This window comes from Asterias rubens, chromosome 15, assembly GCF_902459465.1.
Source record: "Asterias rubens chromosome 15, eAstRub1.3, whole genome shotgun sequence".
Classification (NCBI taxonomy): Eukaryota; Metazoa; Echinodermata; class Asteroidea; order Forcipulatida; family Asteriidae; genus Asterias; species Asterias rubens.
Genome location: NC_047076.1, coordinates 12,609,196 through 12,637,149, shown reverse-complemented (window position 1 = coordinate 12,637,149; position 27,954 = coordinate 12,609,196). Strand labels below are relative to the sequence as shown.

At 39.7% G+C, this 27,954-nt stretch overlaps 1 protein-coding gene and 1 long non-coding RNA gene across 3 annotated transcripts; one reads left to right on the top strand and one right to left on the bottom strand.

Annotated features, from left to right (window-relative positions):
* The first annotated feature begins 182 nt into the window (after positions 1-182).
* Positions 183-22,836, top strand: LOC117300161. 2 transcript variants are annotated; one of them, XR_004520147.1, is made up of 6 exons: positions 183-267; positions 3,040-3,166; positions 19,033-19,138; positions 21,585-21,711; positions 22,126-22,236; positions 22,607-22,836. It is a non-coding gene; the product is annotated as an uncharacterized LOC117300161 (long non-coding RNA). The 2 variants fall into 2 exon arrangements; XR_004520148.1 differs by lacking the exons at positions 183-267; positions 3,040-3,166 and adding an exon at positions 15,152-15,258.
* Positions 3,183-4,798, bottom strand: LOC117300160 (cholesterol 24-hydroxylase-like). The gene is made up of 3 exons (XM_033783881.1): positions 4,557-4,798; positions 3,843-3,909; positions 3,183-3,384 (listed from the first exon to the last, which is right to left on the bottom strand). Exons 1-3 carry the CDS (start codon positions 4,631-4,633, stop codon positions 3,241-3,243), a joined length of 288 nt encoding a protein of 95 aa, XP_033639772.1. The 5' UTR covers positions 4,634-4,798; the 3' UTR covers positions 3,183-3,240.
* Positions 22,837-27,954: the final 5,118 nt, after the last annotated feature.

The following is a 27,954-nucleotide window of genomic DNA, read 5'->3' as shown; positions in this document are numbered from 1 at the left end:
TCGGTTCGTTTTGGTTTCCTTACAAAGGTTTGGGAGGGGGTTAAGGGGGCAAGGTTTGTTTTCCTTGTTCTTTTTACATTTTAAAATGCAAAGGGGGCCGCTCCGCCTTCGAAGCTTCTTAGAGGCAACCCCACCGTTGAGAGTGTACACAGCGCCATCACGCGTCGTGCTGGAAGTGTGAAGTAGAATTAGTTTTTGCTGGTGACCAGAAAATGTACAAATCGACAAACATCCTAGTTTGTGTAAGACTAAGAGCAATTAAATGAGGTAAGATTATCTAAGAATTGTAACACTATGTTCCAATTATGTAATTGTTTCTAGATAGTGTTTGTTTTTACCTGGAGTGGTGGTAAGTAAAAAGTATGCAACACAGGGCCCAGGTTTTCATTTCCGAGCTCCCTCTACTCTAACCATGGAGGTAGAATTCTACCTCCATGCTTTAACTAAAGTCTAACTAAACATAGAGCAAGTAATGCTACTCTCACATGTCACTGGGGAGAATATGCTAGCGAATGGGCTTACGAACAGAAATATTTAACAATCGCTCAAACTTTGCAACATTCGCCACAAATTCACCATGTTAACAAGTCATTCTCCACCTCCTTGCGAAGATCGGTCACTTTATGCTGCTCTCACACGGCGAATATGCTAGCGAATATGCTTTGCTATTAATGGAAAGGACATATTTGACAATCGCTCAAACCTCGCAGCAGTCGCCTTGTCTTCGTAAGCGTTGGTGACAAATTCGAAACGTTCACAAATTATTCCCCACCTTACGAAGATCGCTCAATTTACAAACCCGTTTGTTAATTTCAGCGAATGTTGCGAAGACGGTCATTCGGCGTGATTTTCGTTAGCATTGATTGGTAATGTTGGTAAAGCGTGCGTAAGCATTTGCAACGTAAAAGGCATTGGCAAGCGTTGCGCATCCGTAATATATTTGTAAGCTGTTGGTAAGGAGAGGGCCGACAGAAGACGATCGAGGGGTGAGACCGAGATGAAAATAGTCACATATCCAACTGCTATTTTGGACGAATTCTTCGTGCAGTTCAAATATTCATGTTCGCAAGAACATTCACCACTCTGCAAGAGGGGTAATACGAAGCGCTTCCGTACATTCAGCGAATGTTGTGAAGATGGTAATTCGCCATCGATTTGTGTAAGCATTTGGTAAGCCATTGGTACTGTTGGTAAAGCGTACGTTTTATGCGTAAGATATTGGTATTAAAGGAGAGGTTTAAGGACGACATAGGACATTCAGTATTAAATCGTAACATTTGGGCGAATTCATCGCGAATTTCAAACATTCGTATTTGCAAGATATTCGCCCAAGTGTGAGAGTAGCATAAATAAAGTTACTCACTCAGATCATGGAGGTAGCTAATTCTACCTCCATGCTCAGATGCTGTCATGGAGCTGCTTACTACTACCACGTGGGATAACTTTCCGTATGGCGACACCACTTTTTCACTCATTTTTACGAAAAGGGATGGAAAACTGCTGTAGGCCTATCACTTATGGTGCCACCACTTTTTCACTCATTTTTACAAAATAAATTTTATGCAAACGTCTCTCTCTCTAGTTTAGAGTACGGGGGCATCGTGTCGTGCAATGTGGTTACTAACATTTTACGCACAGTGTATGACGGGTAGGTTTTTATACAGCGGCGGTCTTTTTTCGGAGTAAATAATTCGACTGCCTTGAGCAAGGCTACATCCAGCAGGCCATACACATAATTATAAACATGTAATTTTTATATGGCCTGGCCTGGCTGGAGAGAGACAGATGATGATAGGCGTAATTTGCGTAATTTGGTAAAGGAAAGCTGTAGAGTGTAGGTAGTTACCGGGTAGGTCATATAGCTACTTTATCCATGTTTTATCATACGTACATAGGCTAGCCATGGGCTAGCCTACACTACTACGCGTCGTCTACATTCCTGCCCTGTAACTATGAGGTTCGTTCCACTATTGTAATCGTTTCAACAAACCTCGAGGTTCATATCCTCAACACCAAATAAAAGGTTTACCCTTCAGCTTGGAACGTGTGGAATGGCTTTTCCAAAATTAGTATAGATCCAGTTACTGAGCACTGTACTTCTTTTTGCCTCTTTTTTCGCAATTTGTCATTATCGGCGGTTTGGGAAATAAGACTACAGTGCCCTAAACCTTAGCCCCATGTATTCGTCCAGTTCACTTTGTATCCGTGCTGGCCCTAGCACCATTGCTGTCAATTAAATTGCTTTTTTGGGAGACAAAAAATCGTACTGCAACAATCTGCATCATAAAACTTACCTATCTAGGCATAATGCTTCTCGAGGATTTGTTCAAAAGACATCACATGTTGTGGGTAAAAACCAAATGAATTTTCGCAGCGACCTTGATAACTGGTTGTTTTCGACCCGCGCCCACGTTCTCATGGGTCCGTTTCCTTCAATTTTTACCAATTGATCGTACCATTATTTATAAATGGTTTAAAAGGGAACCCAAAAACAAAAAAAGAAATAAGTTGATATTGTGCGGGGGGATACACATGGATTGAACCATATTATGGGGCTAGTATGTATGTGAGTGCTTTGAATTCTCATTGAATGAGCCTGTAATGGGTCCAGAAAATCCACTCCGCAAACTCATTGTTAAAAAGTTACAAATTCTTAGCATAATTCAGCTGACAAGCTCTAGTGTTGTCAGCTACATGTAGCAGCAGAGTGTAGGTTTGAATTCTGGTCATGACACTTGTTTCCTTTGAGCAAGGCACTTTACCATCATTGCTTCATAAAGCAATTCTGCATTCTGCTTTAACTAGCCTGGCCCCTAGTGGAGGATTTCCATGTTTCAGCCCCAGGAGTAGGTGGTAACAATTGGCAGTTGGTTTGGGTAGATGGTTTTGTTTTGTTGAAAATGAAGTGAATTTGATTGAAATTAAACAATTATAATAGTAATAATAATAATTACACAGCATTAAAGGAATCTGATGTTATAACACCATTCAAAGGTGCCGATATAACATGTATTTCTTCACTCTGATTTGTATTTCTAGAGAAGAGGTATTGGATTGCAGATTTCTTTCACAATGCGTCTGACGTTCAACGATATCTCATTGAGTAAGGAGATTGGATGCCACGGTGGTGGGTGCTTTTCTTAATGCTGAGATGGATGTCTATCAGGTATACCTCAAATCATCATATCATTCATTTGTTGCTTGGTCCCACTGAGCTATTGCCTAGATCGGGTGATCTATCTAGTGACTGAAGGTGATATACTGTCTACAACGTCCTTTTGGTTTGATAATAATCTCTTGTATTACATCATCACGCTCTTGTCCTGGCACCAGTTGAAAATCAAATGTCTGTAAGAGTCTGCTCATCACCAGTCTGGACTCAAGCTACACACATTGAATGGATAAAGAAACAGGAGTTTAGTTAAAAATGATAAATAAATGCACAATTTAGCCTAAATCTTCAGTTAATTGAGCTTTTTGTACAAATCCATTGATATTTGGATACAGCTTACATTTCTAAATATTGGTTTGGAATGTTAGAAAGTAACTTCCTGAAACCTACATTTTTAATGTTTGGTTAAAGGCAGTGACATAGTTTTCTAAAAAGAGGTAATTTTGCACTAAAATAATAATGGACTTAAAAGCTGAAGCCATTTGTTATGCATCTGAAAACACACAAAGTAATGCAACAAGGGTGTGTTTTCTTTCATCATTCTCATGCAATGATGACCAATTGAGCCCAAATTTTTAACAGGTTTGTTATTTTAATGCACGTTGGGATACACCAAGTGAGAGTCTTTGACATTTACCAAACGTGTCCAGTGGCTTTAATGACAACTTACCAGTGCAAATTGTTGACCAATGCAAGATCGGACACCCATCGAGAAAGGAAAATGAGTAAAATAGTGCCTGTAAATAATCAATTGTCACAAAATTGTCACAACATAATGTACATAATAGTCACATTTATAGAATTCAATGTATTATCAGGGGAAGTCTTTAATTTGAGAACAGAGACTGACACTCAGTGGTTTTGAAGTCCTTTGAATACTACCATGTTATAGTTTATCTACAATCATTGTCATTATGCATCTGCTGCAGAGATGTTTTTATGCGTACATGAAACATGCCCAAGGAAGGGTCCCAACCAAAAGGACTACAGACTAGACAGTTTGCACACTGAAATTTTGCAACTTCAATAAGAATGCCTGACCCTAATTAGAATGCCTGGCCCTGATAAAAACGCTTGACCCTGATTGTTGCTTGTTCCTGATTGTTTGCCTGACCCTGATTGTTTGCCTGACCCTGATTGTTTGCCTGACCCTGATTGTTTGCCTGACCCTGATTGTTTGCCTGACCCTGATTGTTTGCCTGACCCTGATTGTTTGCCTGGCCCTGATTTTTTGCCTGAGCTTGATGGTTGCTTGACCCTGATTGTTTGCCTGACCCTGTTTGTTGGCATGACCCTGATTGTTTGCCTGACCCTGTTTGTTGGCATGACCCTGATTTGTTGGCTGACCCTGAAAATGTTAAAGTTATTGAAGTATGAACTTTACCTGTCATGTTTGGATTTGAGATGACGATCTGGATCAAATACAAGGGGGTCCTTAAAGTATTGCTTGTTTCTTCCCATAGCATATGTATTCAGCTGTGAAAAGACAAGAATTCAAAGTTGAGAATCTATGATTGTCTGTTGGTGTAGGCAAAAGGTATGGCGTTGAAGTTAGCTGAGGAAAACTTGAGACTGCATTTATTGATTGGAATCATAAAAGGTATGGCGTTGAAGTTAGCTGAGGAAAACTTGTTTACTCTCAGTTGTCTTCTTTCCTACAGGCCTACCACACAAATAAAGGTTATTTGGAAAGAATACTCACTGGTATTTGTGGTTTATATGTAACACACATGTAGGTGCATGCATTCTTTGCGACAAAGTGGTTGTAAGAAAACAATAAAAAACTAAAACATTACCTGAATCCAGGGTTTGTAGAAACAAATCTCCACTCCGGCCAAAGACATGCTGATTGCTCTGCTGAAGCCTCGGTCATGTAACAGATCTAGGCAAAAAGCAGTCTGGTAAAGCACAGAATGGATGGGGCTGAAATTTATTGCAATTTGATACCTGATAATGTAAGTGTTCAAATGGGGTCAACATGTAGGCGTGGGTGACTAGTGAAATTTACTACTTGCTCATTGTGGCAATGTTTGTCACAGGCGTAATATAGTAGAATTCAAGCTGAAAGGATTGAAGGATTGTGTCACTGATGTCTGATTGTGTTTTGTAAGTATAAACTTTGTTGTCATGAAAAGTCATGAGCGACATAATTCATCGAATAGTTAAAAACCAATAGTCAAGACCCGACTAAGCAATCAATAGTCACGTCTACACTAGTTGCACTAGGTCAGGCCTAGGTATGATGTTAAGGTTCAATTATGTGATGAGTTTCAAGTAGCGTTTTCACAAAGGTTCATTTCAATTGTGAGTTTCAAGGTTCAGTTCAGTTTAATTTCAATGTAATGAGTTTGTGAATATTTTTGAGGAGTGTGTTTTAGTTTAAAATAGGACAACCATTGGTGAGCAGGGGGCAGCATAAGCTTATGTAATGGTCACAACCATTGGTGAGCAGGGGGCAGCATAAGCTTATTTTAGTTATGTAATGGTCACAACCATTGGTGAGCAGGGGGCAGCATAAGCTTATGCAATGGCCACAAGCATTGGTGAGCAGGGGCCAGCATAAGCTTATGTTATGGTCACAAGCATTGGTGAGCAGGGGGCAGCATAAGCTTATGTAATGGTCACAAGCATTGGTGAGCAGGGGGCAGCATAAGCTTATGTTATGGTCACAAGCATTGGTGAGTAGGGGGCAGCATAAGCTTATGTATGGTCACAAGCATTGGTGAGTAGGGGGCAGCATAAGCTTATGTAATGGTCACAACCATTGGTGAGCAGGGGGCAGCATACGCTTATGTAATGGTCACAACCATTGGTGAGCAGGGGGCAGCATAAGCTTATGTTATGGTCACAAGCATTGGTGAGCAGGGGGCAGCATAAGCTTATGTAATGGTCACAACCATTGGTGAGCAGGGGGCAGCATAAGCTTATTGGTCACAAGCATTGGTGAGCAGGGGCCAGCATAAGCTTATGTAATGGTCACAACCATTGGTGAGCAGGGGGCAGCATAAGCTTATTGGTCACAAGCATTGGTGAGCAGGGGCCAGCATAAGCTTATGTAATGGTCACAACCATTGGTGAGCAGGGGGCAGCATAAGCTTATGTAATGGTCACAACCATTGGTGAGTAGGGGGCAGCATAAGCTTATGTAATGGTCACAACCATTGGTGAGTAGGGGCCAGCATAAGCTTATGTAATGGTCACAAGCATTGGTGAGCAGGGGGCAGCATAAGCTTATGTAATGGTCACAACCATTGGTGAGCAGGGGGCAGCATAAGCTTATGTAATGGTCACAAGCATTGGTGAGCAGGGGGCAGCATAAGCTTTTGTAATGGTCACAATCATTGGTGAGCAGGGGGCAGCATAAGCTTATGTAATGGTCACAACCATTGGTGAGCAGGGGGCAGCATAAGCTTATGTAATGGTCACAACCATTGGTGAGCAGGGGGCAGCATAAGCTTATGTAATGGTCACAACCATTGGTGAGCAGGGGGCAGCATAAGCTTATGTAATGGTCACAACCATTGGTGAGTAGGGGGCAGCATAAGCTTATGTAATGGTCACAAGCATTGGTGAGCAGGGGGCAGCATAAGCTTATGTAATGGTCATTCATGTTGGAGTATTTACCAGTCTTTGTCAAAGGCATTGGACACCTTTGGCGATTGGAAAAGACCAGTATTTTCACTTAGTGTATCCCAACTTATTCATAAAAAAAATAACAAACCTGAGAAAACTTTGACTCAGTTGGTCATCGAGTTGCAAGATGAAAGAAAAAAACACGAATGTGTGTGCCGCCAGATGCCTAATTGAGGCTCAAGTCTTTAATATTAATTGAGTGAGAAAATACCGCTTTCTTAAAAACAAGGTTACTTCAGAGGGAGCAGTTTCTCACAATATTTTATACTATCAACAGCTCTCCATAACTAAATACCAAGTAGGTTTTTAAGCTAACAATGATTTTGAGTTATTACCAACAGTGTCCAGTGCCTTTAAACACATGAACCTTATCTAGCAAGGGTCACCACAGGTCATCCATACATTGTTGTTGTTGACCAACCTATAAACATGTATACATCTTGGGTTGGATAAGTCTTAAGTCTTACCTTGGCGATAGCATCTAGAGTCATTTTATTCAGCTCATCAAGCATAAACACTTCTGTCTTGCCATCAGCTTTAAGAGTTAATCGCTCAATCATCTTGGAGACCCCCCTCATTGAAAGTGGACATCAATGTCTTCAAGTACCTACAAAATAAGTCAATCTTCTAATTTATACTTTGTTTGCAAGTTTATTTGAAAAGGGTTGTCATTTTTGCTTTGATTCATTTTGTTTGAAAAGCGTTTATTTTCAAAGTTTAATGACCATAAACTCACCAGTCATCAGATCAAAAACATTTAAATTTAAAATTTAAAAGATCAAAACAATTTTAGTATTTCAAACTTTTGAAAGAACATGTATATGTGCTTTTTCTTTTGAAGACTTGTTATTGTTTTAAAATTGAACACTGAATGGTAACTGTGAGACTGAAACCACTAAAAGTGGAATTTGCAATAAAAATAATCAATGTCTTCAGGTACAAGCTGTGATTTTGGAGTCAATGAAACCTCCAATTGTAAAATGTTATATACCAGTGTGTTGGTGTTCATAATTGCCAATATTAAATTAAAAACAAATACTCAGAATTATCTGACTTTGTATGAAAGGTTGGCTCAAAGAGGGCTCTTCGTTTCAAATGTTATGGGACATCGCACTCTGTCACAAGACCATGATGCAAAAACCGCTTTCCATAAACTCTCCAAAAGTACTGGACCTCTGCTGGTGTCTTCATGTGTGTTGTGGAATACAGAAGTTTCTGGAATTGTAGACAGAGCAAAACTTCAGTTTCAGTTAGATACACATTTTTGTAAGAATCAATGTTTTCATACAGTATGTAGATTTATAGGATTCGAACTGCCTCTAGCTAACGGGCAACCTCGCTAGTCTAGTTGGTAAGACACTGCTCTAGAATTCCAAGGGTCGTGGGTTCAAATCACACCCGAGTAACATGCCTGTGATATTTTTTCACTGAGTACTGAGTATACAATACTAACACACATCAGTTTATGGGTCAAAAAAATAATTAATATTCTTTACCCAATGCAAATTTAACATCTCTTATATTCTGAAAGAGTGTTATGACAGGAAAATGTACATAATTTGTATTTGTAAGAGTAAATCAATTTTGCGTGTGGCAATCAAAGTAATTAATCTTGGTTTGGGGTGTCTTCAAACACTAACTAAATTTTAAAGACAAATTTGAAACTACTTTTATAGGTGATTGGGACTGGAATAATTGTTTTAATTAATTAGCTTTATTTCCTAATCACAATCTTGTACTCTGTCGTTAAAATTACCTTTACAAAGCTTGGTTCAAGGCAAACCACCACTGGTTTTTGAAACATGAATAGTGAAAAGACTGCTCCCTAAAGTTCCATCCTATAAAATTAGCAATAGAGAAATAACTGAAAAGTCAATTAATTGATAAAAATGTGTTTAATTGTTTTAAAATGAACTTGCATCAAATGCATTGCATACATTAAGTAGACATTTAACAAAATTTGAAAAATTATTAAAACATTTGTGCACATTTTATACAATTAAACCCCTGTACAACCCCATTCCTTTTATATCCAATTATCAAAGTGAAGGACTAGGGCTCAGCATAGGGTCAGTATACTAATTTGATCTGTTCAATGTAAGTCCAAACAATCTGTTGTGGAGTGACATTTAGGGAAATAGATGTGGAGTAATCGGGTAACACAACCAAACACCATATAGGTTGTATGGGTTCTTAAATGCAATTTTGCAGACAATATCTGTTGCTGTTTTGAGGGGGTTCAAGAGTGTGAGTAAATGAGCTTTCACTGACGTATACATGTTGTACATAGGCAAACCTTGATCATGATACACCAAAGTTAAGTGATTCATAGCACCTTTTATATACCTCTTATGTACAGAATCCTCTAATCTGATTGGTTAAAAATGGAGTCATGGAAATAGCTATGCCCCCTTTCTCTACCAAGATGACGTCATAGTGACTATGCCCAGGGCATAGTCAATTGACTATGCCTGCTCTGACAATAACGCAACTATGATATGTTTAATGTACGACTAGCGTTCCGTGGCACGGCGCGACCTTTCTTTCGCAGACGACCTTTCACCGTAGAGTCAGAGTGTTGTTGATGAGAAGAATCTTTATTTGGTATATAAAAGAAATATTGACTGCTTAATAATCGGGGCACAGTTAAAATTCTAGGCCCTCGGTGATGTCAAAACCCACGGCTATGCCCTTAGCTTCACTTCGGGCATAGTCATGGTTTTAGCATCACCTTAGACCTATAATTTTAACTGTGCCCCTTATAGCAGTCAATAGTTTTCCATATTATAAACCACATTTTGGTTTGGGGCTTCTCTTACGCTCAGTAAGTTATTTTGAAAACTTTCTGGAGGCTTGGACGAAGCCTGAGCCTAAGCACAAGCCAGGATTAATAGGAGGACCTTAGTTTGTACTTACTGATCAACCAAATAATCTGAGAGTGTCGAGCCTCTGTTGATTGCTGCCATAATAAGTCTGACATGTCCAGTTAAGAAGCTGAAATAAATGACTATTGAGTTACTTCAAATCATTACAGTTACTGAATGGACAGATAATGAGCTATGTGGATAATAAGAAAGAAATAGTCTTGATGTATCAAGAACACAAGATGCAGGGCCCAAGGAAGATTCATACTGGACCAGATAATGAGCCAAGTGGATGATAAGAAAGAAATAGTCTTGATGTATCAAGAACACAAGATGCAGGGCCCAAGGAAGAATCATACTGGACCAGATAATGAGCCATGTGGATGATAAGAAAGAAATAGTCTTGATGTATCAAGAACACAAGATGCAGGGCCCAAGGAAGATTCATACTGGACCAGATAATGAGCCATGTGGATGATAAGAAAGAAATAGTCTTGATGTATCAAGAACACAAGATGCAGGGCCCAAGGAAGATTCATACTGGACCAGATAATGAGCCATGTGGATGATAAGAAAGAAATAGTCTTGATGTATCAAGAAAACAAGATGCAGGACCCAAGGAAGATTCATACTGGACCAGATAATGAGCCATGTGGATGATAAGAAAGAAATAGTCTTGATGTATCAAGAACACAAGATGCAGGACCCAAGGAAGATTCATACTGGACCAGATAATGAGCCATGTGGATGATAAGAAAGAAATAGTCTTGATGTATCAAGAACACAAGATGCAGGACCCAAGGAAGATTCATACTGGACCAGATAATGAGCCATGTGGATGATAAGAAAGAAATAGTCTTGATGTATCAAGAACACAAGATGCAGGACCCAAGGAAGATTCATACTGGACCGCAGTTACTGAATGGACAGATAATGATCCATGTGGATGATAAGAAAGAAATAGTCTTGATGTATCAAGAACACAAGATGCAGGACCCAAGGAAGATTCATACTGGACCAGATAATGAGCCATGTGGATGATAAGAAAGAAATAGTCTTGATGTATCAAGAACACAAGATGCAGGGCCCAAGGAAGAATCATACTGGACCAGATAATGAGCCATGTGGATGATAAGAAAGAAATAGTCTTGATGTATCAAGAACACAAGATGCAGGACCCAAGGAAGATTCATACTGGACCAGATAATGAGCCATGTGGATGATAAGAAAGAAATAGTCTTGATGTATCAAGAACACAAGATGCAGGACCCAAGGAAGATTCATACTGGACCAGATAATGAGCCATGTGGATGATAAGAAAGAAATAGTCTTGATGTATCAAGAACACAAGATGCAGGACCCAAGGAAGATTCATACTGGACCAGATAATGAGCCATGTGGATGATAAGAAAGAAATAGTCTTGATGTATCAAGAACACAAGATGCAGGACCCAAGGAAGATTCATACTGGACCAGATAATGAGCCATGTGGATGATAAGAAAGAAATAGTCTTGATGTATCAAGAACACAAGATGCAGGACCCAAGGAAGATTCATACTGGACCAGATAATGAGCCATGTGGATGATAAGAAAGAAATAGTCTTGATGTATCAAGAACACAAGATGCAGGACCCAAGGAAGATTCATACTGGACCAGATAATGAGCCATGTGGATGATAAGAAAGAAATAGTCTTGATGTATCAAGAAAACAAGATGCAGGACCCAAGGAAGATTCATACTGGACCAGATAATGAGCCATGTGGATGATAAGAAAGAAATAGTCTTGATGTATCAAGAACACAAGATGCAGGACCCAAGGAAGATTCATACTGGACCGTATGCTCGAGGCCAGTGATTTTCATTGTGGGCCAGTTAACATGGTAAACTTTCAACCAAACAAGCCTATTGGCTGTGTGTTTTTTAATTTGAATAGCAACACCTCATTGTATTTTCAGTGCAAACCACCTATTAAATGCTATAAAAGAAAACATTTATTTTGTTTTATTGATTGTTTCCAAAGCAGCTTCAATGTGAAACTGTGTAGATCAGTATTCTTCTCATTTTGATTCCGGTATTGTAACAATTCTCTGGTCCAGTAAAAGTGTTGAGCTTTGAGCCCTACAGTCTTGTGATTTATTTCCAGAAACCCAAGCCCCGAAATGGCTCCTCTATTTGCTGTAGATGTACTTGTAGATATTAAAAGAACAATTTACACAAGATACTGATATTTCATACAAATTTCCCTTTTGCTGGGATTATTGTGTTATCCCAATACCAGACCTTCATTCTTTTATTGGAGACAAGGATTATTATGAAAGAGTTTCCACTACTGTTATTGACATTGCCAATTGTCGACCAAGGCTTCCATGTACAGCCTAGGTTTGGCCGACTCACAGCGACTCCCAAATCTGTTCAGAAGACGATCAGAGCATACTGATCGAAACGTCGAGTTAAACCAACGGTTCTTTTCAGAACCACCCCAACTCATCTAGAGATAGCTATTACATGGTGTTACCGCAAACTCTTCTATATCAAATCTGTTTAATTTTGTATGACTTTTCTTGTCTCCCTGTCATTGTCTCATTGTGACAATGACATTCAAAAAAAGTGTTGAAAAATAATCCATTGAGTGAGCTTAGACAATTTGTTGAATTCCGAGCATTATTCTGATATAGTACTTGTGCTTCTGGGTATGCAGTTAACTTTGCTCACAAGGCTGATACAATATAAAATGAAAACATAAGACCCTGCTTCTGGTGAAAAGACAGTTTATTTCTAAAGTTACACTGTTTGTTCTTTGGTAGAAACTCATAAAAAAACTTCATGGGCTACCCCTCTCAATCAAAATGGAAGAGGAACTCATAGGAATTTACTCTTTTCTTGGCGGTCCTGGAATATGAGAAAATCTGTTGTGCTGATAAGCGATGTACAGAACTAGAATCACAAAAGCACTAACAGATATCACCACCATTGTCAATGCAACTGTCATTAGAATGTCCCACAACAGATGCCAAGCCATTGTGACTACTTAGTGGGGAGATATTCAAATACGTCCTTTCTGGTCAAAATAAAAACTGCCGTTTGGTGTTATTTAAAAAGTAACAGAGTTGTTTTGTATATGAATGTCTTTTTTATCTTGATCCAGAACAAAAACAATTTATTCCAAAGTTTGACCAGAATCCAGATTGCTTGAGATTAGGGTGCCCACCTTTGATCACCAAACTTATGTAAACATTTGTTTTGGTAATTTGTTGATAAAATGCCATTTGCTGTAATTGCCAGACAGTGAGCCTTTTTCATTGTAGCCTCTTTAAACTTTGTCACTTGTTCATGTTCAAGTGGTTGCACATTATTCAGACATTACAAAAGGGGTTTCTAAAAAGTTGTTGTCAAACACCTTTGTCCAACAGCTTTAATTGTTTGTTGAGCAGATTTGTTAACAGCAACATTTACCATTTAAGCAGCTCCATTTGGTCATGGTTGGTTGCAAGTTAACACTCTATTATATTCCCACAATGCCAACAACCTGCTGAAAACTTGTTCTAAAGTACTATTTTTAACACACAGACTGTTATTTTTGTGCAGTTTCTTCAAGTCATATTATAACTACCGGTAGTCCTTAAAGCACATTTTACAATAAGTGTATCAATAGACCTTTTTGCAAATGCCATTGCGCAACGCAGACTGTTGAATGAGGTGCATTGTGGGATAGATATGGATCAACTTTGATCAGCAGCTAGACCACAATGCACCAAATCCAAGCTTTACGCGCGCGCCCCAGGGTTTGCGAAAAGGTCTATGCACTTATTAGTGCCCTCAGGAAAGGTCTATGCACTTATTAGTGCCCTCGGGAAAGGTCTATGCACTTATTAGTGCCCTCAGGAAAGGTCTATGCACTTATTAGTGCCCTCGGGAAAGGTCTATGCACTAGTGCCCTCAGGTCATTGGGCCAGAAACATTCCTTTAATAATGTTTCTCTCCTTAACATTTCCAGTGTCTATGTGTTTTTATCTCTCCAGATTTATCCAACATTTATTAGTCATTCCTACAACGATAACATTTACTTTAAAAGCATGTTGCTTGTCAGCACCCAATGTTAACCCATATTTATGTCCAGAAGCTTCAACACACACACTCTCCTCTTGAAAAAGTTTGTATGAATTGATTTTTTCTTTGAAATATTGTATTTTCAAATTGTTTTTTTTTTCCAACGCAGGGTAACATTTAAAATCATCTTTCCTCTCCTTAACATTTTCAGTGTCTTTGTGTTTTTATCTGTCCAGATTTATCCCCCATTTTTGAGTCATCTCAGTCATACCTACCCCAACTATTGGTGTACCCCAACCCGGGGGATCCCCTGAATGGAGATGCTGCATTGGTGTACCCCAACCCGGGGGATCCCCTGAATGGAGATGCTGCATTGGTGTACCCCAACCCAGGGGATCCCCTGAATGGAGATGCTGCATTGGTGTACCCCAACCCAGGGGATCCCCTGAATGGAGATGCTGCATTAGTGTACCCCAACCCGGGGGATCCCCTGAATGGAGATGCTGCATTGTTGTACCCCAACTAGGGGGATCCCCTGAATGGACATGCTGCATTGGTGTACCCCAACCCAGGGGATCCCCTGAATGGAGATGCTGCATTGGTGTACCCCAACCCAAATCCCCTGAATGGACATGCTGCATTGTTGTACCCCAACTAGGGGGATCCCCTGAATGGAGATGCTGCATTGTTGTACCCCAACCCGGGGGATCCCCTGAATGGAGATGCTGCATTGGTGTACCCCAACCCGGGGGATCCCCTGAATGGAGATGCTGCATTGTTGTACCCCAACCCGGGGGATCCCCTGAATGGAGATGCTGCATTGGTGTACCCCAACCCGGGGGATCCCCTGAATGGAGATGCTGCATTGGTGTACCCCAACCCGGGGGATCCCCTGAATGGAGATGCTGCATTGGTGTACCCCAACCCGGGGGATCCCCTGAATGGAGATGCTGCATTGGTGTACCCCAACCCGGGGGATCCCCTGAATGGAGATGCTGCATTGGTGTACCCCAACCCGGGGGATCCCCTGAATGGAGATGCTGCATTGGTGTACCCCAACCCGGGGGATCCCCTGAATTGAGATGCTGCATTAGTGTACCCCAACCTGGGGGATCCCCTGAATGGAGATGCTGCATTGGTGTACCCCAACCCGGGGGATCCCCTGAATGGAGATGCTGCATTAGTGTACCCCAACCCGGGGGATCCCCTGAATAGAGATGCTGCATTGGTGTACCCCAACCCAGGGGATCCCCTGAATGGAGATGCTGCATTGGTGTACCCCAACCCAGGGGATCCCCTGAATGGAGATGCTGCATTGGGGTACCCCAACCCAGGGGATCCCCTGAATGGAGATGCTGCATTAGTGTACCCCAACCCGGGGGATCCCCTGAATGGAGATGCTGCATTGTTGTACCCCAACTAGGGGGATCCCCTGAATGGAGATGCTGCATTGTTGTACCCCAACTAGGGGGATCCCCTGAATGGAGATGCTGCAGCGGAGAATCTGCATCAAACAGAACAATACAACAAAAACAATCGGGTAAGTTTTGTTTCTGTTGTTTTTGAATGTCCTTCTTTATTGTTATTTGCTGTAACACCTTGTACACAAATCATAACTCTCTTGAATATGTTTTGGTGAATCTGTATAGAACCAGTGGTGTAACAACTCAACATTTCAGCAGTGTGGGCTGGTTGCCTTCCAGCTTCCTCCTAAAGACCAGAGCATACTGATCAAAACAAGGTCGCCCCTGACAAAGTCACCCTTTACAAAGTCGCCCCCTGACAAAGTCACCCATTACAAAGTTGCCCCCTGACAAAGTCACCCCTTACAAAGTCACCCCTTGACAAGTCACCCCCTTACAAAGTTGCCCCTGACAAAGTCACCCCTTGACAAGTCACCCATTACAAAGTTTCCCCCCTGACAAAGTCACCCCCGACAAAGTCACCCCTGACAAAGTCGCCCCCTTACAAAGTCACCCTTTACAAAGTCGCCCCCTGACTTAGTCACCCCTTACAAAGTCACCCCTGATAAAGTCACCACCTTACAAAGTTGCCCCTGACAAAGTCACCTCTTGACAAAGTCACCCATTACAAAGTTGCTCCCTGACAAAGTCACCCCTTACAAAGTCAACCCTGACAACATCAACCCCTTACAAAGTCGCCCCTGACAAAGTCATCCCTGACGAAGTTGCCCCCTGACAAAGTCATCCCCTTAAAAAGTTGCCTCCTAACAAAGTCGCCCCCTGACAAAGTCATCCCCTTAAAAAGTTGCCCCCTAACCAAGTCACCCCCTTACAGAGTCACCACGTATTAAGTAACCTCCTTATAAAGTCACCCCTGAAAAAGTTATCCCCTTACAAAGTCACCCCCTGACAAAGTCACCCCTTACAAAGTGGCCCCTGACAACATCACCCCCTTACAAAGTCGCCCCTGACAAAGTCACCCCTGACAAAGTCGCCCCCTTACAAAGTTACCCTTTACAAAGTCACCCCCTGACTTAGTCACCCCTTACAAAGTCACCCCTTATAAAGTCACCCCCTTACAAAGTTGCCCCTGACAAAGTCACCTTTTGACAAAGTCACCCTTTGACAAAGTCACCCCTGACAACATCACCCCCTTACAAAGTCGCCCCTGACAAAGTCACCCCTGACAAAGTTGCCCCCTTACAAAGTCACCCTTTACAAAGTCGCCCCCTGACGTAGTCCCCCCTTATAAAGTCACCCCTTATAAAGCCACCCCTTACAAAGTTGCCCCTGACAAAGTCACCTCTTGACAAAGTCACCCCCTGACAAAGTCACCCCCTGACAAAGTCACCACTTACAAAGTAACCCCCTTACAGAGTCAACTCTTACGAAGTCAAACCCCATTACAAAGTAACCCCCTTACAGAGTCAACTCTTACGAAGTCAAACCCCATTACAAAGTCACCCCCTTACAAAGTCACCCTTTACAAAGTCGCCCCCTGACTTAGTCACCCCTGACAACATCACCCCCTTACAAAGTCGCCCCTGACAAAGTCATCCCTGACGAAGTCGCCCCCTGACAAAGTCATCCCCTTAAAAAGTTGCCCCCTAACAAAGTCACCCCTTACAGAGTCACCACGTATTAAGTCACCCCCTTATAAAGTCGCCCCTGAAAAAGTTATCCCCTTACAAAGTCACCCCTGACAAAGTCACCCCCTTACAAAGTCACCCCCTTACAAAGTCACCCCCTGACAAAGTTATCCCCTGACAAAGTTATCCCCTGACAAAGTCACCCCCTTACAAAGTCACCCCCTACAAAGTCACCACCTTACAAAGTTACCCTCTTACAAAGTCACCCCTGACAAAGTCACCCCTGACAAAGTCACCCCTGACAAAGTCACCCCCTTACAAAGTCACCCCTGACAAAGTCACCCCTGACAAAGTCACCCCCTTACAAAGTCACCCCCTAACAAAATAATGCTTTCTATTTATTCTTTACATTTTTTTGCAGGTTTTTTTCAAGTTTGTAAATAACTGATTCATTTTTGTTTCTCTTTACAGGTTTGTAAATAATTAATTAATTTTTGTTTCTCTTTACAGGTTTGTAAATAATTAATAAATTGTTGTTTATCTTTACAGGTTTATTGTAACTATTTAATTTGTTTGCAGGTTTTTTTCTCTTTACAGGTTTGTAAATATCTAATAAATTTGTGTATCTCTTTGCAGGTTTGTAAATAACTAATTATTTTTTCTTTCTGTTTACAGGTTTGTAAACAACCAATTAATTTGTGTTTCTCTTTACAGGTTTGTAAGTAACTAACTAATTTTTGTTTCTCTTTACAGGTTTGTAAATAACTAATTAATTTCTGTTTCTCTTTACATGTTTGTAAATAACTTTTAAATCTTTTTGCAGGTTTTTTTTCTCTTTGCAGGTTTTAAATAACTAACTAATTGTTGCTTCTCTTTACAGGTTTGTAAATAATTAATAAATATTGTTATTTATCTTTACAGGTTTGTAAATAACTATTCAATTTTTAGGCAGTTTTGTTTCTCTTTACAGGTTTGTAAATAACTAATTAATTTTTGTTTCTCTGTACAGGTTTGTAAATAACTAATTAATTTGTTGTTTCTCTTTACAGGTTTGTAAATAACTAATAAATTTTTGTTTCTCTTTACAGGTTTGTAAATAACTAATTAATTTTTGTTTCTCTTTACAGGTTTGTAAATAACTAATTAATTTTTGTTTCTCTTTACAGGTTTGTAAATAACTATTTAATTTTTTTTCCAGTTTTTTTTTCTCTTTACAGGTTTGTAAATAACTAATGAATTTGTGTTTCTCTTTATAGGTATGTAAACAACTAATTAATTTTTGTTTCGCTTTACAGATTTGTAAATAACTATTTAATTTTTTGGCAGGTTTTTTTCTCTTTACAGGTTTGTAAATAACTATTACATTTGTTTGCAGGTTTGTTTCTCTGTACAGATTTGTAAATAACTAATTAATTTGTGTTTCTCTCTACATGTTTGTAAATAACTATTTAATTTTTTTGCAGTTTTTTTTCTCAAGGTTTGTGTCAAGGATACCTATGTCCGCTCAAGAAGAACCCGATCCCATCAGTTGAAAGGAAGCTCACTGCCATGCTCCTCTCCCTAAACTGTAGCACTGCCACACCCACTCCATTGTACAGACATCTCAGGCCTTCGGCCTCGAAGTGCCCGAGATTCTTTGGTCAGCCAAAGATTCACAAACCAGATAAACCGCTCCGCCCTATTGTCTCCTCTCGAGGTTCCCCTACCTACAACCTTGCCCCACACTTGACTAAGTTTTTACACCCACTTGTGGGCAAAACACCTCACCATGTACCCAATTCAGCAGGGTTTATCGATATTATCAAGGGAATTGAATTACAGTCATCCGATATATTAGTGAGTTTTGATGTCAAATCTCTTTTCACGACTCTGTGTTCAAAAGGGTCGAGGCTGACTGTCATAAAGTCACCCTTACATACCTTCCTGCATCCAATCATCCATCCTACTCCTAGAAGTTCCACTATCGTCTCCAGACAATAGCGGAATGAACCTCATAGTTCTAGGAGAATGATCATCCCAACTTGGCTATCTAAGGCTGAAAAGATGACAAACTTTATCTTTTAAAAGCTTTAATAGACTGTAGTATTTTTCAATGGAAGTGCCATTTACAAAATAAAATGAAAATTGCCTTGCCCCTTTAAGCAGTAAGCAGTAATATTAAAGTTTCACTTTTCAACTTTGGCTTTCTTTTTGACCACCCCTCCTCCCCCTGCCCTAACCGTAAGGGTGTTTTATTTTCTTTGCTTCCTTTTTTTACTCTAGATGGATCAAATTGCTCTGGATTGTTCAACTCATGATTACCAAGTTCAAGGACTAGCAGTCTCACCAATCATCAGTTTTGAACCACAATCTACCGTTTGCAATAATGGTGAGTTCTCGAAACCTATTTTGTCTGTTTTTTCATTGTGCTCTCATTACACCAGACGTGTGTATTTTAGAAATCAACCATCTATTTTGTCAACCAGCCCCTAACCCACACATGCCCTGACCCCTCTACTCTGCCAATCTTAAGCCACTCCCCAATTATGTCTACCTCTTCTAGTAAACTCCAAATCTGTACTTATTTCCAAAGCATGCACCAATCTGGATGCACCCACCTTTCTATCTTTCTGGACCCATCCCCAATTCATTATCCTTCTACTAGTGTACAGTCGACACCCCTCTTTTATGCCTTTCGAATCCGCACCCAACATAGTACCCCTTGTACTTCAATGTGTATCTTAGGCCTGCATATTTGAAAAAAATAGTTTCTCCTTTTAGCTTTTTACAAGACAGAAGGAGGCCACTTTTTAAATCCATGATAGCATTTTCAAACCCAACTGGCATCTATGTCAACTCCCTATGTCTATTTATTTTATAGATAGTTCTTATCGTGAAAATTTATGTTTAAAAACTTTAAAACAATATTGGAAGCAGCAGTAAAAAAAAAAAGCTATTTAGTTTGGCGATCTACTAAAGTATCAATCAGAAAAATGCACCCCACTGTTCTGCCTTTTAGGTTCCGCCCCCAACATGTTACCCCTTCTACTTCATATTAGGCCTACACACTTAAAAAGAAAAGTTTCTCATTTTGGCTTTTTACAAGAAAGAAGGGAGTCACTTTTTAAATCCATGGTAGCATTTTTCTAACCCAACCGGCATCTAGGTCAACTCCGCATGTTGATTTATTTTGTAGATGTTTTCTGATGGAAATCTATTTTAAAAACAATTTAAAACAATATTGGAAGTAGCAGTGAAAATAAAGCGATTTAGTTTTTTAGGTGCTCTACTAAAGTATAAATCAGAAATGCACCCCACTGTTCTGTCTTTTAAGATCCACCCCCAACATGTTACCCCTTCTACTTCAAATCTGTATCTTAGGCCTACATATTTAAAATAAAAAAATAGTTTCCGTTGTCTTGGCTTTTTACAAGAAAGAAGGAGAGGGCCCTTTTTTAAATCCAAGATATCTGGTGAAAAAACTTTTCAACAATATTGAAGCAGTGTCAGTGAAAAATAAGTGGTTATGTTTTTTAGGCAACATCAAAGTATGAAATAAGCACCCCTTCTGCCATTTTCAGGACCCACCCCCACCACCTTCTTCACTTCAAAACTGTATCCACCCAAAAATCCACCCAATTTGTCTGCCATTCAGGACCAACCCCTAAAATGTTACCCCCTTCTTCACTTCAAATCAGCACCCCTTTTCTGTCATTCATGACCCACCCCCGATATGTTAAAGGAACACGTTGCCTTGGATCGGACGAGTTGGTCTATTAAAAGCGTTTGAAACCGTTTGTTATGAAATGCATATGGTTAGAAAGATGTTTTAAAAGTAGAATATAATGATCCACACAAGTATCACTTGAAACTGCATGGTTTTCCTTTTACGTCGCAAACTATCACGGTCGGCCATTTATGGGAGTCAAAATAATTGGACTCCCATAAATGGCCGAACAGGTTAGTCGACAGGGTAAAAAGAAAACCACGCAATTTCGAGGCATATTTGTGTAGATCATTGTATTCTACTTTTACAATATCTTTCTAACCATATACATTTTACAACAAACTGTTACAGAACGATTTTCAAAGACCAACTCGACCGATCCAAGGCAACGTGTTCCTTTAACCCTTCTACTTCAAATTTGTATCACCCCAAAACATGCACCCCTTAATTTTGTCTGCCATTCAGGACCAACCCCCAAAATAATACCCCCTTCTTCACTTCAAATCTGTATAAACCCAAATATGCCCCCCTTTTCTGACACACGGGACCCACCCCCAACATAAGACCCCCTTCTTTACTTCAAATTAACCCAAAACACGCACCCCTTGTCTGCCATTCAGGACCAACCCCCCAAATTATACCCCCTAATTCACTCCACATCTGTATCAACCCTAAACACGCACCCCTTGTCTGCCATTCAGGACCAACCCCCCAAATTATACCCCCTTCTTCACTTCACATCTGTATCAACCCTTAGCTTAATGCTTATACAACACTAACTCTTAGATTAGGTACCAGACTAATCTCTTCGCATATCTTGCAACAATTGTCACAAACTCTGTAGCACGCAACAAACATGCACATAAGTCCAGGTACCAGACTGGGCGTATATTTATATCTGGCTGGGAAAACCCGTAAAATAAGGGGCTGCACATTCAAAATAATACGGGTAAGTTTGTGAAAATATCAACGAATATTTTGGCTCTGTTTGTACAATTCAAAAAGATAGTTTGGTGATTTAGAAAGTATTTCAATAATAGTACTACTATTAGTAGTGCCACCCCATTGCGTCACCTTTAAATAAACTTCCATTTTATTGTTATTTCAGAAAGCATTGCGAAAGTTCCGTTGGTTATTGCCGTGATGCGTGTGTGTACGTCGTGTAGCTAGGACGGTGGTTAACAAAAACACAACCACTAGAACTTGCATTTTTCAAGCATTTTCAATATTTAAAGGTAAGTTTGGAGCATGTTTTTTAGATCATTTTTGGAGGGGGAACATGGAGGTTTTTGATGGATGTTTTAGGTCCGTTTTCCTTCTTTCTGAAGCAATCCGATGGGGATTTTTTTGCTCTCTCCGTCGGTAGTCTACGCAAATTAAAAGAGACCACCTTTTTGGTCGCGGTTTCATGTGGTTGTTGTTGTTTGTTATCATCCACGTTTTGGGGATCAAGCCAGACATGCGACTTCCGGTCGAATGCTAAAATGGGAATGAAGACACTGACAGTTTGTTGTTGTTTTTTTTGTTTTGTTTATGTTCTTGTCTTGTGTGTTAGGTTGGTAACTGTCAGATAAAAAGGATGTTCCCATTAGCCATTTTCATGACGCTTTCCCATAATTTTCTCAAATATCTTATCTTGCTTTCTTCAGACCTGAAGTCCCATCCACTATTCCACGCAATCGACTGGAAGCGAATCAGGGAGACAGAAGCCCCTTTCATCCCAGCCCCAGATGACAGAACGGACACCACTTATTATGACGGTAAACAATATTCACAGTATTTTGTTTTCACCATACACATAAAATTTGATTTGAAGAAATGCAGACTTTAAAGGCAGTGGACACTATTGGTAATTACTCAAAATAATTATTAGCAGAAAACCTCACTTGGTAACGAGTATTCGGGAGAGGTTGATAGTATAAAACTATGAGTAACTGCTCCCTCTGAAGTGCAAAGTTTTCGAGAAAGAAGCAATTTTCAATGAACTTGATTTCAAAACCTCAGGTGTAGAATTTGAGGTCTCGCAATCAACCATTTGAAAGCACACAACTTTGTGTGACAAGGGTGTTTTTTCCAAGTTTCATTATTATCTCGCAACTCCGATGACCAATCAAGCTAAAACTTTTGCAGGTTCATTACTTTATGCATAGTTGAGATACACCAACCGGAAGACTTGTCTTTGACAGTCACCCAAAGGTGTCCAAACAGAAGAAATGCAACCTTCAAAGGGCAAGTAAACCTTTAGTTTTTGGAACAGTTTGACTGTTTAATCCTTTAAAATGTAGGTGTGCACAATAAGACTGACATTTTCAAGGGTGGTCAGGTTTTTGTGATATCGCTGAAAATCCAGAAAAAATATGTCAACGCATGAAGGAAATTCCCTGATGGGAATACACATACTGAGAAGCGTCACTGCTTGGCTTAAAAAAAAAACCACGTCTTTCGAATCGAAAGTGCAATGTAATAATATATAATTAATGGTTTAGTTATTCAACAATATTTAAAAAAGACACTGGCAGTAAAAGAAACCTGAATTGCGGTCTTAAATTCACAATTGGTCAGTTAATACAATAATAAGATAGTTTCATGTAATACGATTAAAAAACATAAAAAATTAAAATGCACAAATGACAATAGACCACAAAAGTAACAGGGCAAAAGACACAGAATTGCACAAAAAACATAACAATCACAGAACAATCCCTAACCAGATCTGGAAAGCATCGCATATGAACAACAGTTATAAAAATTAAACAAAAATAAACAAACAGTTGAATGAAGATATGATTAAGCCGACATTCACAGTGGCCGACTTCCTGACAAGAGGAATAAACAAGCTATTGGTTGTTGATGAGGTTAACTAGTTTCCATAGTGCTTTATGTATCCCAATCCACTGTAGGCTTCTGACCAAAGGTTGTTATTGCCACTAATTTTAAGAGTGATTACCAAACATATCCCTTTCCTTTAACCTGATCATTTAACAGCTCTGTAAAGGCAGTGGACACTATTGGTAATTACTCAAAATAATTATTGGCATAAAACTTTTCTTGATGACGAGTAATGGGGAGAGGCTGATAGTATAAAACATTGTGAGAAACGGCTCCCGCTGAAGTGATGTAGTTTTCAAGAAAGAAGTAATTTTCCACGAATTTGATTTCGAGACCGCAGATTTAGAACTTGAGGTCTCAAAATCAACCATCTAAACGCACACAACTTCATGTGACAAGGGTGTTTTTTTCTTTTGTTAACATGAGATACACCAACTGTGAAGGCTTTGACAATTACCAATAGTGTCCACTGCCTTTAACAGGTTACTTGTCCGTCTCCCTTTTTTTGTTTAGCTCGGAACAACATGCAGCATCTTCAGATGTCTTCTTTTGCACTTTGACCTCTTGAATGATAGTGCAATCTACAACTCATCAACAGAAGTAATGAAACTATTCCAGGATGATGGTCAACTTGGTCCAGTGGTTAGACTGCAGGACTTGCAATCACAAGGTTGTAGGTTTAAATCCTACTAAGCTAACTGTGGTCTAGTGGTTAGACTGCAGGACTTGCAGTTACAAGGTTGTTGGTTTGAATCCTACTAAGCTAACTGTGGTTCAGTGGTTAGACTGCAGGACTTGCAATCACAAGATTAAAGGTTTGAATCCTACCAAGCTAACTGTGTTTCAGTGGTTAGACTGCAGGACTTACAATCACAAGGTTGTATGTTCGAATCCTACCAAGCTAACTGTGGTCCAGTGGTTCGACTGCAGGACTTGCAGTTACAAGGTTGTTGGTTTGAATCCTACCAAGCTCACTGTGTTTCAGTGGTTAGACTGCAGGACTTGCAATCACAAGGTTGTAGGTTCGAATCCTACCAAGCTAACTGTGGTCCAGTGGTTCGACTGCAGGACTTGCAGTTACAAGGTTGTTGGTTTGAATCCTACCAAGCTAACTGTGGTTCAGTGGTTAGACTGCAGGACTTGCAATCACAAGGTTGTAGGTTCGAATCCTACCAAGCTAACTGTGGTCCAGTGGTTCGACTGCAGGACTTGCAGTTACAAGGTTGTTGGTTTGAATCCTACCAAGCTAACTGTGGTTCAGTGGTTAGACTGCAGGACTTGCAATCACAAGGTTGTGGGTTTGAATCCTACCTAGCTAACCACCAATTTTATAATGACTAAAATAAATATTGTCCGCTATTGTTACTGAATCACTATTTGCCAATTGGTTAGACTGTATGACTTGCACTCGAAAGGTTGTAGGTTCAAATCCTACCAAGCTAATGGTGGTCAGTGGTTAGACTGCAGGACTTACAATCACAAAGTTGTGGGTTTGAATCCTACCAAGCCAACTGTCTTTCAGTGGTTAGACTCTAGACTTGCAATCAAAATGTTGTTGGTTCGAATCATACCAAGCTAACCGTCAAGACTTGCAATCACAAGGTTGTGGGTTCGAATCCTACCAAGCTAACCGTCAGGACTTGCAATCACAAGGTTGTGGGTTTGAATCCTACCAAGCTAACTGTGGTCCAGTGGTTAGGCTGCAGGACTTACAATCACAAGGTTGTAGGTTTGAATCCTACCAAGCTAAATGTGGTCCAGTGGTTCGACTGCAGGACTTGCAGTTACAAGGTTGTTGGTTTGAATCCTACCAAGCTCACTGTGGTCCAGTGGTTAGACTGCAGGACTTACAATCACAAGGTTGTAGGTTCGAATCCTACCAAGCTAACTGTGGTCCAGTGGTTCGACTGCAGGACTTGCAGTTACAAGGTTGTTGGTTTGAATCCTACCAAGCTCACTGTGGTCCAGTGGTTAGACTGCAGGACTTACAATCACAATGTTGTAGGTTCGAATCCTACCAAGCTAACTGTGGTCCAGTGGTTCGACTGCAGGACTTGCAGTTACAAGGTTGTTGGTTTGAATCCTACCAAGCTAACTGTGGTTCAGTGGTTAGACTGCAAGACTTGCAATCACAAGGTTGTGGGTTCGAATCCTACCTAGCTAACCACCAATTTTATAATGACTAAAATAAATATTGTCCGCTATTGTTACTGAATATATTTGCCCATTGGTTAGACTGCAGGACTTGCCCTCGAAAGGTTGAAGGTTCAAATACTACCAAGCTAATGGTGGTCAGTGGTTAGACTGCAGGACTTACAATCACAAAGTTGTAGGTTTGAATCCTACCAAGCCAACTGTGTTTCAGTGGTTAGACTCTAGACTTGCAATCAAAATGTTGTGGGTTCGAATCATACCAAGCTAACCGTCAAGACTTGCAATCACAAGGTTGTGGGTTCGAATCCTACCAAGCTAACCGTCAGGACTTGCAATCACAAGGTTGTGGGTTTGTATCCTACCAAGCTAACTGTGGTTCAGTGGTTGGACTGCAGGACTTGCAATGACATATATGTTGGTTCGAATACTACCAAGCTAACTGCTGGTTTAACAATGACTATTATAAGTATTGTTCCCTAGTTACTGAATCACAATTTTGTGATGGTTTAGTGGTTCGACTGCTGGACTTGCAGTTAAAAGGTTGTTGGTTCGAATCCTACCAAGCTTACTGTGGTTCAGTGGTTAGACTGCAGGACTTGCAATCAAAAGGTTGTGGGTTCGAAACCTACCCAGCTAACTGTGGTCCAGTGGTTGGACTGCAGGACTTGCAATCACAAGGTTCTGGGTTTGAATCCTACCAATCAAACTGTGATCATGGAGATCACTGGGCCGACTACCCATGTCATATTAACTGCTCGTCCATTAATTTTTATGAGCCAAGTAATTCAAAGGCCACACTTGGAAATTCTTTTAAAGAGCTTTCCTAATGTGCAATACAAATTATGCAAAACGTAAAAGACTATTTTACTTAAAACTTCAAAATGGGCAACAGTGTCAAAGCAAATTTAATGTCAAAATTCCAACACAAAAACAACACAGAATCCTGGGTCATTATTCCTTGAATATAAAACCTTATACAATTGCAATATAACTGTATATACAATTACGATATTACCTTTATACGATTGCGATATAACCTTTTATATTTGCGATATAACCTTATATGATTGTGATATAATCTTGAACTATTGCAATATTTCCCTGATACAATTGATATATAAATTTATACAATTTGCGATATAACCTTATAGAACCGTGGTTCAGCATTATACAATTCCTTTGAAGGCACGGGACACAATTGGTAATTACTCAAAACAATTGTTATCATTAAAAACTTACTTGGTAACAAGCAATGGAGAGCTGGAGATAGAATAAAACTGGAGAGCTGGAGATAGTATAAAACATTATGAGGAACAGCTCCCTGTGAAGTAACATAGTTTTTAAGACAGAAGCAATTTCTCACTAAAAAATTTGAATTTCGAGACCTCGGAATTAGAATTTGAGGTCTCGAAATCAAGCATCTGAAAGCACACAACTTGTGCAACAAGGGCGTTTTTGCTTTCATTGTTCTCTAATTGCAAATTTGACGACCAACTGAGCTCAAATTTTTACAGGTTTGTTATGTTATGCATATTTTGAGATACATCAAGAGTGAATACTGGTCTTTGACAATTACCAAACGTGTCCAGTGTCTTTAAATCAACATACAATTGCAGGTTTAATGGCAGAGGAAACTATTGGTAATTGTCAAGGACTAGCCTTCACAGTTGGTGTATCTCAACATATGCATAAAATAACTAACCTGTGAAAATTTGAGCTCAAACGGTCATCGAAGTTGCGAGATAATAATGAAGAAAAAAAACACCCCTGCACACGAAGTTGTGTGCGTTCAGATGGTTGATTTCGAGACCTCAAGTTCTAAATCTGAGGTCTCGAAATCAAATTTGTGGAAAATTACTTCTTTCTCGAAAACTATGGCACTTCAGAGGGAGTCGTTTCTCACAATGTTTTATACTATCAACTTCTCCCCATTACTCGTCACCAAGAAAGGTTTTATGCTAATAGCTATTTTGAGTAATTACCAATAGTGTCCACTGCGTTTAACTATTGTGATTTAACCTTATACATTTCTGATCAAGCCAAATATGTTATATTGTACTATTCCAATAAACAAATTTACAAAACATTGATAACAAATGCTTGACTTATGCCTTGTGATTTTATTTATTTGTATTATTTGACCACATTTTTGAAGTTCGATTTGTATGCATTAAAATGAAGCTGGTTTCTTCAGTGATGGCATCATGTACCTTTCATTTTCTTCTAAGATTGAGATTTGATGTTGACCAATCTATATCTAAAACCATTCCTCAAGATGAAAATATTATTTTTAAAAGTTATTCCTCAAGTTAAAAACACATCAGAGTCAGAGGTACCTATCGCATTATTTTAGAGAATAAAAACAACTCTTTGTGTTTTCTTAAATTTATGGCCCAAAATTTGATAAACTGTAGGACATCTACCCCTTGTTTTGTTTGTATTTTTTTATATTTTTTTTTATTGATGTATTTATTTTGAGGCACAAGGCTCATCTC

What these genes read in the sequence shown, in the direction of transcription:
- LOC117300160 (XM_033783881.1), bottom strand. Translation starts at nt 4,633, where the DNA reads ATGGGAAGAAACAAGCAATACTTTAAGGACCCCCTTGTATTTGATCCA. An exon ending in CTCAAATCCAAACATGACAG is followed by an intron (nt 3,910 to 4,556) that starts GTAAAGTTCATA and finishes GATTATTTACAG; the next exon opens with GCACTATTTTACTCATTTTC. An exon ending in TTGGTCAACAATTTGCACTG is followed by an intron (nt 3,385 to 3,842) that starts GTAAGTTGTCAT and finishes CAATGTGTGTAG; the next exon opens with CTTGAGTCCAGACTGGTGAT.